The 12,325-nt window shown below is 38.5% G+C and overlaps 2 protein-coding genes and 1 long non-coding RNA gene across 5 annotated transcripts; 1 reads left to right on the top strand and 2 right to left on the bottom strand.

Annotated features, from left to right (window-relative positions):
* Window positions 1–2,348: 2,348 nt before the first annotated feature.
* LOC106293008 lies at window positions 2,349–2,947 on the bottom strand. The gene is made up of 2 exons (XR_001260317.1): window positions 2,781–2,947; window positions 2,349–2,647 (listed from the first exon to the last, which is right to left on the bottom strand). It is a non-coding gene; the product is annotated as an uncharacterized LOC106293008 (long non-coding RNA).
* A 2,050-nt stretch (window positions 2,948–4,997) lies between these two features.
* Window positions 4,998–7,389, bottom strand: LOC106294354 (protein TRM32). The gene is made up of 4 exons (XM_013729907.1): window positions 7,138–7,389; window positions 6,742–6,876; window positions 5,684–6,661; window positions 4,998–5,616 (listed from the first exon to the last, which is right to left on the bottom strand). The coding sequence occupies exons 2-4, from the start codon at window positions 6,866–6,868 to the stop codon at window positions 5,099–5,101; spliced, it is 1,623 nt and encodes a 540-aa protein (XP_013585361.1). The 5' UTR covers window positions 6,869–6,876; window positions 7,138–7,389; the 3' UTR covers window positions 4,998–5,098.
* Window positions 7,390–9,429: 2,040 nt separating this feature from the next.
* On the top strand, window positions 9,430–12,037 carry LOC106295446 (probable protein phosphatase 2C 4). 3 transcript variants are annotated; one of them, XM_013731347.1, is made up of 5 exons: window positions 9,430–9,976; window positions 10,159–11,228; window positions 11,310–11,423; window positions 11,510–11,774; window positions 11,880–12,037. In XM_013731347.1, exons 1-5 carry the CDS (start codon window positions 9,568–9,570, stop codon window positions 11,993–11,995), a joined length of 1,974 nt encoding a protein of 657 aa, XP_013586801.1. In that variant the 5' UTR covers window positions 9,430–9,567; the 3' UTR covers window positions 11,996–12,037. The 3 variants fall into 3 exon arrangements, with proteins under 3 accessions (XP_013586801.1, XP_013586802.1, XP_013586800.1); XM_013731348.1 differs by having other exon boundaries at window positions 9,430–9,914; window positions 10,121–11,228; XM_013731346.1 differs by having other exon boundaries at window positions 9,430–9,828; window positions 10,011–11,228.
* The last annotated feature ends 288 nt before the right edge of the window (window positions 12,038–12,325 follow it).

Consider the following 12,325-nt stretch of genomic DNA (forward strand, 5'->3'; position numbering starts at 1 on the left):
TCGCAGGCATTAGCCTCGATCATACTGACCTTTGCATAGTATAGGCCAGTAGACATTGCAGGTAAGGTTTCTAGGATCCTTTTATAGCCTTTGGTGATCGAAATTATGTTAGAGAATTCTTTATTTCCCTCTTCCCATGTTTCAAGATGGAAACCGTTCAATCTTATATCCTTGAAACTCAATAGGCTCCTTTTAGAGCTTGGGGAATACAAGGCATTTCTGATCTCTAGATGAGTGCCCTTAGGCATTAATACATAAGCCTGGTAGGCCGGCTACACCTGTAATGGTGTGTACGTTTGCACTTTGCATTGTGAGATTTAAGAAATATCTTTTATCTCTAAGAATTGTATGACTTGTGCCACTATCCACCACGAGTATGCTCATTTCGTCATTCATTTCTATAAATAAGATTTCATTTCTCAGAGACTTCAAAACTTTCATTTATTAAAGTTTCAGAACACCAAAATTTAAAAAACACCAAATCAATCATAAAACAATCATAAAGAAGTAAAAACAAGTCGTATCGAAAATTTAGTCTTTGAGACAATCAGAAGTCTCAAAATCCATAAGGTCGTCATTTGCAACATCAGATTCTTTATCAGCCTCATAACCGGAATCATGGACCATATGGGCCTCCGGGTTCTTGTCTTTAATACTTTCTTGGTAGAGCTCACATAAGTGCTTAGGAGTTCTACAATTCTTGGCCCAATGGTTGCTCATCCCACATCTGTGACAAACGGTTTGGATATACCGCCTCGACCTCGTCCATAACCACCTCGGCCACGGCCAGGATTATCGGTCTCATTGTTGTCCTTGATGATTGTATCACCAAGACCTTTTGACTTAAGCTGATCTTTGTGTCTAGCGCCCACTGCAAGTAGTTGTCTCCGGAGAGATCAAGGGCTACTTAGTCTCTATTTGAGATTTTCAACATCTAAATCACATTATCATTTCAATTTAGGTTCACAATGTGATCATGTGGCCGCATGGTATAACAAGCTCGGCCACAAACTTGTCTTACGCATCTATGAGAAAAAAAAATCAATCTAATCGACCATGGTACGAACAAACAAGCCGCACAGCTATGTGGACAAGCAATAGGTTCGGATATGTAAATCTAAATTGACCATGGTGCGAACAATCCTAACATTTGATTCTACATGTACCAGGGAGATTAATGCCACACGGCCATATGAATTTAAATGCAATCAGATTTGAATTCGTATGTTTCCTATATGCTGGTCGATTTCATTAAACAGTACGAATGCAATTTCAATTTCAGATTCATGTGTATGCAAACAACCTTAGCAATTAGATTTATGAATTTAGGGTTTCAACTTTAAAATCTAAGGCTGCAGGTTTTAATTAAAAGGGTTTCAACTTTAAAATCTAAGGCTGCCGGTTTTAATTAAAAGGGTTTCAAGGCCTTTAGTATTCAAGTTCTAGATTAGATTACTTCAATCAATCTAACAATCTTAAAACCTCAAATCAATCAATTTAATCAATAAAAATCGAATTCAGTCCTTTAGGGTTTAGGGTTTCGATTCCAAAACTTAGGGGTTCTCAAAATCAAATCAGGAACAATCAATTCAAGTTCTAAGGAATCGATTTCTATCTTTCTAGTTAGGAGATTGCCGATTTTTAATCTTGTAGGTTTTAGGGTTTTGATCAAGATCAAAGTTTCCATAATAATGGATTAGGGCTTCTGATCAATCTAGGTTCTCAGATTAAGTTATACCTTTGTTTGTAGAGGATTTAGAACCGGACCACCTTTAGATAGAGAGAGAGAATCGATCGGACGCTTGTGGACTCCAATCGTGTCGCGGATGGGACGATCGCGGGCTGGAGGCGTCTCGGCTGCGAGCTGCGCGGAGATCGGGTCGTCTCGGGTTTGATCGCGGACTGGACGGATTCTTCTGAGCTGGAACGTGATCTGAGAATGTCTAGGATTCAAGAGGGATCTTCTGAGTTCATGATTGAACTAAGAACGAGATTAGGGTTTTGGTTTGTGGTCGCCGGTTTTGGCTTTTAGGGTTTGAGAGGTTTCGATTTGTCTCAGGGATCTAGAGACGATCGTGCTGATAACGTGTTGTAAAAGAATGGGGAATTGTTTCTGTGTCTTATTAATGAGTAATAGAGGTTCCTTATATAAGAATTACAAAGTATAGGAAAAATGAAATTATCCAAAACCTAATACAACATGAAATAGGAAAATATCTAAAACAGATAAATCGAAACTTCCTAGATCTAAAGTCGGCCGATCTCTCTCCTCTTGGGCCGCCGACTCTCTCTCCTCTTGAACCACGGTTTGGCCTTATCTTGGTCATGGTTATGGGTCATCCACGTAATGATTTATAACACAATAGATATTTTCTTTCTTTTTTTCGTAGGTTACAAATGAAAACATTATACACCACACATATAAAGATATAAAGCAGGAAAAGTCAAACGTTAAGAGAGGTATTAGGCAACATAAAGCCCAAATCGTTATTCAAACACACACACATATCTCTTAACATCAAACACATAATTCCCCCAGTTTTCCTGCATGCATGTGGTTTTCTTTCAACAGCTGCAGTTGTCTCCACAGCTACAGTTTGACCCGCAGCTGCAGTTGTCGCACTCCGTGTTGTAGTTCTTCTCGCAACTTCACCACAAAAATTTTAAATTGAGATTTTGATAACTAATATGATGAAAAGTAAGGACTAATTGAGCAACTACATGTATATATGCATGTAATGATGTAAAGGCAACAAAGAGTTTTGGAAACTAGGCTTTACCTGCAAGAGTCACCACATTTGCAAGCGGAACCACATCCACAGTTAGAACCTGCCATTTCTTCTCTTACTTCTCTTTGATTTGAAATTGTTGTAATTTTTATTTCTTCTTCTTTTGATGCTTTTATGTGCTGTGACTTGAACAAAGGGAATTGTCTGCATTTATAGAAGACGAGAAAGATTCTAATGTTGTCTCCACCATACACGTGTCATTTCGTGTATAGAAAAAGTCAGCATAAATGCTTATTTGGTCAACAATAAAAATAATCGCTTTTGAAGAAGTTATCTATCACAAAGAGTATTTCAAGTTTTTTTTTGACCAAAAAAAGAAAAAAAAAGAGTATTTCAAGTTTTCAACCGAAACATCATCAAATTTAGTAGTGTGACTAAACGAAATTTTTTTTCAGTTAAAAAATCTTTAATAATTGACTGATAAAAGTCGTCGTAAGTTAAAAATTGCCTCTGAATTAACAGTTTTGTCAACAAATAAACATTTGTATGGACATGTAGTGGCTAAAAGAAATTAATGTTTTATTTGAGCTTCAGCAAGAAATAGATGAAGAACGACAAATTACTAGGGAATACAAAAATTCGCCCTAAAAAAGGTTAACTATATAATTAATATAGATGTTAACATTATCTAATAAGACTATTTTATAAAAAAAATCGACCAGCACGTCTTTTTTTTTTGCCGACTGATATTATTATTAAAAAGATTTAAAATTTACAAAAAGAGCCATAAAACAAAAGCTAAAAAACCAAAAGAAAGGGCAACGACATAAAAGACAAGGCCCAAAAACTCAAAAGGAAGGAAAGACATCTGTTGTACCCACGTGTACTAACATAGCGACACGCGTAACCACGGAAACCGCCACCTACCACACGCGTAATCGACCAGCACGTCTAGTTTCGTCAAAAAGTATTTATCTAATTAGAGTATTAGACTATGTCAAACAAATTGCTCCAAGTTGTGCTCCTTGTAGATATGTATGTGTGTATGTATACACAAGCTATATTATATTTAGATTTTAGGGGAGGTGCAACATCCTTTCTTCTTATATCTTATGCGTGCGGGAAAATTGTTTACTAAGAAACATTATCCTCTATTTTGAAATCTCCATGTGGTTAATTAAGTCGACGTGATATCATGTAGAATAGCATAAATCTGAAGATGGACGTGAGTCACGTGATCACGTAAAGCTCATATAGTAGATAGAGTTAGAGACAAGTTTAAATTTTGTAGCCAGAAGAAAATATAAAAGTTTTGAGTCATATTGAGGAGCACCAAAAGACTAATCAAGAACCACACAATCTTGTTTATGTTGAGTCTCTGTCTAAGCTTCTATCGAATCCACGACCTACGCTACTTCTCACAAAAGAAAAAAGAAAGGAATAAACACATTATCGTAGATAGGGACGTTACAAAACAACAGGGCATCGACGTTGGCTTCTTCTTGTCCCTTCAAGGTCATGAACCAGTGCATTCACTTTTAATTGGCTCTTTGATCCATCACGAATCCAATATTCTTTTCATACTTCCTACGTGCTCGCCTCGTTTACGTAACAATCTAGTCAACAAATATATTCTCCAATATCAATCTATCTGATCCTTCACCATCACAGTTTACAAGCATTTTCAGACCATCTTTATGCTCAGTAGCACCTTCTTCAAGAATGAGACACACCGGAAATATCCACGCTCTTTTCACTCTCCTCTCAAGTCAATCATCCACACCATTCTCATCCATATTATTCGCCACGATCAAAGACGACCTATCTGATAACCCTTCTTCATGAAACTCAAGCTCCCTCACAAGATCTCTCAGTTTTTGCCACGGTGTCACTCCTTTGCAACCATCTAGCCCTGATGCTACGTCCACAACGTAAGCCAACACTTTGGTCCGTTTGATGCCGCGTAGAAAGTTGTGGCCTCATCAAATATCGGACCGGAACCGACCGGCTCAGCCACATCAATCTGTTCCCGACGGATATCACGAGAGCGACGAGATGGTTATGGTAAGATAAGCAACGAGGAGACACCGGAAAATATCCCGCCGTGGTGGTCGGTGAAGAAAAGACAAGACCGAAGCCAAGGTTTTAACGTAATGGGAATACGAATTAAAACCCATGAATTGAAAGATAATAAAATAGTGAGGACAAATATTTAGCTTGCGTTGACTATTACTAAAATCATCTCAAAGTCAGTTGCACATCTCATAATATATTACAAACTCTATAAAATCTTGAATTTGTATCACTCAACCATATATGTACATGTATGCATGTATAACTACTAAATCTTATTACAGCATATGTAAGTACTAATAAACACAAATCATTTCATCTAAAACTTCATCAAAAATCAGATCTTCTATCTCAAGAGTCAACCATTCAGTTTCACCTCTAAGATTCATCCATCCATCACCTTTTGTAAGATCTCTTCCCACAATATCGTCCAGTGAACGATCTCTGTTCTCAGCTCCTAACCCTGAAAGGCTCCACTCGACTCTTCCCCAGACCTCATCAAGAAAACGTTTCTCAATTGGATATGCAAACGAAAATGTTTTAGGGAAATAGATGTGTGATTGGTTGCGAGTCTCAGCGATTGCTTCGTTAACCAAATCAAAGAGAAGCTCTTTGCTCACTTCTTTTTCTTCTTGTATGTCGACTTCGTAGAGCAGTGACGGATTCAGTGGTTGTTCCTCTGAGTGCCAACTTTCTCCGTTGTGAACGTTTTCAAGAAAACCTGAAAGTTTTAGAACCTTCTTTACGTAACAGAAGTAGGCGTCTTCATCTTCTTCTACATGGTTGTAAATCTCGAGGGAACTTAGACCTAAACCTGTAGAGTAAGCATCAATATCTTTTGTCTCATCAAAAAATGAATTATTCCGTGTTCAAGAGCTTACCTTGTGCAGTATTGTCCAAAGAACTTGGAACTGAATCTTGACCTTGTTGTAGGATTATTTGGTTTAGACTCTCTATTTGATTTTCTTGGCTTCTCTCTTCTTGCTCCTTATCTTGTTCTGTTATTAGGGGTGATTCGGACAACAAGGATAGAGCTTTCTTGGATTCCAAGTTAGTATCTAGGTCTACAGATTTCCTGATAGAACTGTGGCGAGCCGGTTCGGCTAGAAAGGAACCAAGAACTTCAAGGCTGGACAATGAAGAAATCCTTCTGAAGAATTGTGGTTTATTCTCATCTCTCAGTTGACTCTTCTTCTCTTCGTATGAAAGTTTTAAACTCTTGGAACGCAAGTCACCAACTTTTCTTCCAAAACTCTTTTCCAAGAGATGATGATATCTCCCCATAGAATCATCTTTTGAGCCTGCTGAATACTTCTTATCCTTCTTGGTTTGCTTCCGGTCTTTAAGAGCGTTCTTGAGCATCTTCTTGATTTCTCTAAATCCATTTACCACCGCATGATTAAATCCATGATCATCAGCTGAGCCATTAGAAGGTAAGATTGGTTTGTGTTCTTGATAACTCTCGCTTGGAACAGTTAAAGTTAAGACGGTATCCTTCTGCTTTGGAGCATACCAATTCTCCTTCAGTTTGTGCTCAATCCTAGCGGGACGTGAAGAGCGAGAGAGAGGAAAGGAGCCTGACTTGGGCAAGACTCTTGGACTAGACTTGATATGCACTTGCTTCTTAAACTCAGAGTTTGGATCTTTCAGTATCTTGACAGACACATCTTCTTTCCTCAGGATTTCAAGAAAATCAACATATTCTGTTACTTGCTTTGTTGTCATCATCTTTGTCAATTGTCTCGTTGGATTTTCAACAGCAACACTAAGTATCTGTGAATCTCCGTTCTTAGAATCAAGAAAAGGTTCTTGTTCATTAGTTTCGTACATAAGAGAATGGGTCCTTGGAGTCTTCCAACCTTAAGGAAACAGAGTAACTCATCATTCAACAAATATATTTCCAGTAGTTAGAGAAAGTAATATTACTAAATGGGCTTACAGATTGGACGGTTCTTAGTTCTCCAACGGTGAAAGTCAAACACATGAAGCATTCCAGCTAACCAGCCTGATTTGTGATTATATCCATGTCTTGGACTCGAACTTTCGCTTTTCATATGCTTCCCCATATTGAGTCCTTGAATTTGTAAAAAAAAAAAAAAAAATATTAGGTTACGTGTGAAGACGGAGTATAACAACAGCGACGCATTTAAAAAACTAGCCGGACCAGACTAAGTAGCTTTGTCTGAAACCGTCAAATCCAAAAATAAAAAATAAAAAAAAAATGATCAAATAAAAGAAACAACTTATGTTTCTTGATCCATATTGATAAGCCAAATCATTCAAAAGCAAAAGCAGAATTGAGGAAGAAAATCAGTTTAAAGGGTTTTTCGCTGACCTGACGAAGAAGAATAATGAAGCTGACTGGAGAGAAGACTGATTAATATACTCTCTTGACTCCGGTTAACAAGATTATTAGCTAGGCTCGAAGCTCTTAGAACTCATTACAAACCGAATAACATAAGGAACAAGAACAACGAGTGATGCAACGGAAGGTGTCTGGAAGAAGAAGGAAAACTAGGAATACGTTAAACAAGAAAGTGAGACTTTTCGATCTGCTATGTGGTGTTCTACTTTACCCGCCAAAGATGGCCCGGTCTACTGGTAGATAATCGTGAAAATGTCTGTTTCATATACATATAACGCTCACACGCCACCAGAAATATTTGTTTTTTTTTTCTTCCAAAGACATACATTATCTAATATTTTTCAACTTTATAATCAAAAATAATAAATATTCTTTTTCTAATATATAAATTGAAGGTAAATAACACTTTGCTTTGATGAAACTATTATTTTCTTCATAGTAATTTATTTAATAGACAACATCCCGTTCCTTTTGTTTTATATGATGTTTTGAAAAAATTTCTGTGTTGTACTATTTGATTTTGATACATTTTCGTCGCAGATTTTTCTTTTTTTTTTACAGAATTACCTGTACGATATTAACTAGTCTGGTCAAAGAGTTTAAAAATTCAAAGTAAGACCAATTTTTTTTTTACGATATTTGAATGTAGTAAAAGTTTCTAGAATTTGGCTGGTTTCATTAAGACCAAAAACCAAGTATAGTATGTTAACCAAACAAGTAGGATGAGTGGATGTCAGGCTACTTGTGTTTATGGCAAATTGTTAGATACTATTTTATGGGAAGTGGGCTATCTTTTGGCTGCTTAGACTTTTTTTATAAAATGTTAATTTCTGTCAAATGATTAGATGATGTTGCTGTATATCTAGTTCTATACAGTGATATAGATAATAGGGACAGTCCACCTAGAACGAATTGTTAGTTACCCGATGTTCACGTCTAAACTGATAAACTTTTATCTTCTAAATTTTGTTTTGAGTAACGGATATACATCCTATGTAGGCAAAGATTGACTTGAACGCCAAGGTTGACCTGGAAGATTAAAACCCTAACTACTCTTTTCCTATTTTACCCGGATGGAGGATGACTCCGACTACCAAATAGTAGTCAAAAGGTAATATACCGACTTCGACTAACTTATTAACCTTTTTGAACGTTTCTAACTTATTGGACTTGATCAAATATCAAACTCGCTTTGACTTTAAGCTCAATTAGATTATGGTTACATGTTGGTTTACTATGTTTTCGTTGTCTGGAGTGATCTCTTTCTCTATGTATACGGTTTGGTGTCACTGTGTTTGATATCGATGGACAAACAAAAAAAGAGGGTGAGATCATTTAGTAAGCAAGTTGCCACCAAACGATGCATATAAATAATTCTTATATTGTGACATTTAAAATATGAGTTAGTTCCTAACAGATTAAATCTTAATTATTATAATGTAAAAAGAAAACGATGTCAAAGACTTTAGCTGAACCGGCGTGATTAAGAAAAGTAATTATCACAACTGCCCCAACCAAAGTAAATGAATATGCCACCAAACATCAAAATGAACTAAGTAAAGACATTATATTAAATTTATTTTTAAAAGATTTAACAAAAGAAGAAAAGTCCAAAGTGTAATGTCAATGACGTAAGAGAAGGAGAGTAGTGGTGGGGGAGAGGAATGATGAAAGATTGAAGAAACCGAGACCTCAGTGATAATATTAACACGTGGTAGTCTCTTAGCCCGTATGATGCTCTATACTACACGAGATCCAACAGCAATTGCAGAAGCGAAAACAAAGGTAAATATTGGTGGCTCTGTTGACATTTGAAGAGTTTTTGTTTTTATACAAATGTCTCTTATTCCTAGTTTTCCGCAGCTAAGCACGTCTCTTGTGCGTTTTACTTGCAATGGAAGTTCTTCACACGCACGAGGAAAGACACCGTCTTTGACTTGTCCAGGAACGAGCGCGTGTACCAGGATGCGGTTTAAACTGAGAGTGGTCCTTATCTCGGCGTTGCGTATTTCCCAATTAGAATAGAAACCCCTGAGTTTAGGACTCCTTTTAGTCAACGCTTCTCCCTTTGTTTACAAGTAGTTTATAAGATTTCATTTACTTGTTTTTGACGTCAGACTTTATTTATAGCTTTTATCTACTTCTGTTGACAATAAAAAAAAAACTTTTTATTTCCAAGATTTATCAGACAAAAAACGAATAATATCTCTTATATATTTTTGTTTCTTTTATATTCCTTTCATCTGATAATTCATAATTGGTTTACATAAGTCAACTCTCTCTCTCTATCTCTCTCATCTTTTTCTTCCTCTGTTTTCTGCCATGAATTGAGCAACTTCAATTCTAAATTTCTAATACCAATTTGAATTTCTCAACTTGATTTTTGAAAATTTAATCTTGATGGGTAACGGAGCGACAAAACTGAGTACATGTTTCACAGGCGGAGATCGTTTCCGACAGAAACACATCTCTGTTCTACCTCCTACTGATCCTCTAGACGAAGGCTTAGGCCATTCCTTCTGCTACGTCCGACCCGAACCGACCCTCATCACTTGCTCAAAAGTCCACTCGGAGGTGGAAGAGACCACCATGTTCCGAACGATCTCCGGCGCCTCCGTCAGCGCCAACGCCGCCACTCCCCTCTCCACCTCTCTCTACGACCCCTACGGCCACATCGACAGAGCCGCCGCGTTCGAGAGCACGACGTCGTTTCCTTCCATCCCTCTCCAGCCCATCCCCAAAAGCTCCGGCGGCGGCGGCGGCGGTGGTGGTGGTCCGGTCGTCTTGGGCTCCGGTCCGATCGAAAGAGGCTTCCTTCTCCCCTCTCCCCCTCTCTCTACGACCCCTACGGCCACATCGACAGAGCCGCCGCGTTCGAGAGCACGACGTCGTTTCCTTCCATCCCTCTCCAGCCCATCCCCAAAAGCTCCGGCGGCGGCGGCGGCGGTGGTGGTGGTCCGGTCGTCTTGGGCTCCGGTCCGATCGAAAGAGGCTTCCTTTCCGGTCCGATCGAGAGAGGGTTTTTGTCGGGCCCGCTCGACCGCGGCGGGCTATTCTCCGGCCCACTCGAAAAGCCCATCTCCGATCATCGTCCATTCCAGCGTAGCTTCTCCCACGGTTTAGCTTTACGGGTCGGGTCGAGAAAACGGTCTTTGGTTCGGATCCTCCGCCGTGCGATCTCGAGGACGGTGTCTCGCGGGCAGAACTCGATCGTGGCTCCGGTCAAGTCCGTTAAAGAGTCCGAGAGCAGCAAGAGCCACAACGAGAATAATCTCACGGTTAATAGCTTGAACTTTAGCAGCGAGGGGACGTTGGACGACGACGTTTCGCTCGAGAGCCAGAACCTTCAGTGGGCTCAGGGGAAAGCAGGCGAGGATCGAGTACACGTCGTCGTTTCGGAGGAGCACGGGTGGCTTTTCGTCGGGATATACGACGGGTTCAACGGTCCGGATGCGACGGATTATTTACTCTCTCATCTTTATCCCACGCTTCATCGTGAGCTTAAAGGTTTGTTATGGGACGATCCAAAGCCTCAGGATCTAGACAGATCTTGTCTTGGCGAATCGTGTTCAGACAGAGTTGATAATGATCAATGTGAGGGACGGTGGAGATGTGAGTGGGAACGAGAGAAGAAAGATCTTGACCGTAGATTAAAGGAACAGATCAATAATAGGAGAAGTCGGTCGCACTCGGATCAGTTGACGAACCATTCGGATGTTTTAAAAGCATTGTCGCTAGCTCTGAGGAAGACGGAAGAAGCGTATCTAGACACTGCTGATAAGATGCTGGAGGAGAACCCTGAGCTAGCTTTGATGGGTTCTTGTGTTCTGGTGATGCTTATGAAAGGTGAAGATATCTATGTGATGAATGTTGGCGATAGTAGAGTTGTGCTTGGTCAGAAGTCGGAACAAGAGTACTGGTTAGCTAAGATAAGACAGGACTTGAAGCGGATCAACGAAGAAACGATGAAGAATGATTTGAGAGGTTGCGAGGGAGATCACGAAGTCGCAAACTTATCGGCTTTTCAGCTCACTGTTGATCACAGCACAGATGTAGAAGAGGTAAATGAGCAAACAATTGCATTAGATTGGTCAATGCTTCTCATAGAGGTTCTGATTGTGTTATGTTCTTATGGTTATTAGGAAGTTGAAAGAATAAAAAACGAGCATCCGGATGATGCTAGTGCAGTGAGTAATGAACGAGTTAAAGGCTCCTTGAAGGTCACAAGAGCATTTGGTGCCGGTTTCTTAAAGCAGGTATTCATCACACTTCAGGTTCATGAGATTTTGACTATGTGTGATCTGAATCTAATTTGTTTTTTGTTATGTTATTTTCTTTGCAGCCTAAATGGAACAATGCGCTTCTTGAGATGTTCCAAATTGATTACATAGGGGAGTCTCCTTACATCAACTGCTTACCGTCTCTCTACCATCACAGATTAGGATCCAAGGACAAGTTTCTAATACTATCATCAGATGGTCTATACCAATACTTCACAAACGAAGAAGCGGTTTCAGAGGTTGAGCTATTCATCACATTGCAGCCTGAAGGGGACCCTGCTCAGCACCTTGTACAAGAGCTTTTGTTCAGAGCTGCTAAGAAAGCTGGTATGGTGATAAAAATTCTCTTACATTGTGTGTTATGTTCCAAACTCTGTTTTAGTTAAACAGCTTGGTCTCAAATTGATGTTATTTTTTTAAAAAAAATTGTAGGTATGGATTTCCATGAGTTGCTGGAGATACCACAAGGTGAACGTAGACGATACCATGATGATGTTTCAATAGTAGTGATCTCTCTAGAAGGAAGAATGTGGAAATCATGTGTATAATAAAAAAACAAAACCCTGTTGTAGTGTCTCAATCATGTAGTAACAACAAGGAGTACCAATTCTTTTACATTGCAACTAGGTGTCTTCATGCACCATGTGCAGTAAAAATATTTAAAATATTTTTTAACAGATAAATATAAATTATATTTTAAAATAAAATTTTATTAAAATAGTAAATTTTTTTTTCGTATCAATATTTTAATATAAATTTGATTTAATTAAACATAAAAATTATATTTAAGAATATGCATGTATATATTTGAAATTATAATCTTAGATAGATTTTCTATCTATTTATTTTAATTAAATATATTAAATAAATTTGTAAAA

This window comes from Brassica oleracea, chromosome C5 (assembly GCF_000695525.1).
Source record: "Brassica oleracea var. oleracea cultivar TO1000 chromosome C5, BOL, whole genome shotgun sequence".
Classification (NCBI taxonomy): domain Eukaryota; kingdom Viridiplantae; phylum Streptophyta; class Magnoliopsida; order Brassicales; family Brassicaceae; genus Brassica; species Brassica oleracea.

What these genes read in the sequence shown, in the direction of transcription:
- LOC106294354 (XM_013729907.1), bottom strand. Translation starts at nt 6,868, where the DNA reads ATGGGGAAGCATATGAAAAGCGAAAGTTCGAGTCCAAGACATGGATAT. An exon ending in AACTAAGAACCGTCCAATCT is followed by an intron (nt 6,662 to 6,741) that starts GTAAGCCCATTT and finishes TGTTTCCTTAAG; the next exon opens with GTTGGAAGACTCCAAGGACC. An exon ending in TTTGGACAATACTGCACAAG is followed by an intron (nt 5,617 to 5,683) that starts GTAAGCTCTTGA and finishes CTTACTCTACAG; the next exon opens with GTTTAGGTCTAAGTTCCCTC.
- LOC106295446 (XM_013731347.1), top strand. Translation starts at nt 9,568, where the DNA reads ATGGGTAACGGAGCGACAAAACTGAGTACATGTTTCACAGGCGGAGAT. An exon ending in CTCCGGTCCGATCGAAAGAG is followed by an intron (nt 9,977 to 10,158) that starts GCTTCCTTCTCC and finishes CGATCGAAAGAG; the next exon opens with GCTTCCTTTCCGGTCCGATC. An exon ending in GTGCCGGTTTCTTAAAGCAG is followed by an intron (nt 11,424 to 11,509) that starts GTATTCATCACA and finishes TTTTCTTTGCAG; the next exon opens with CCTAAATGGAACAATGCGCT.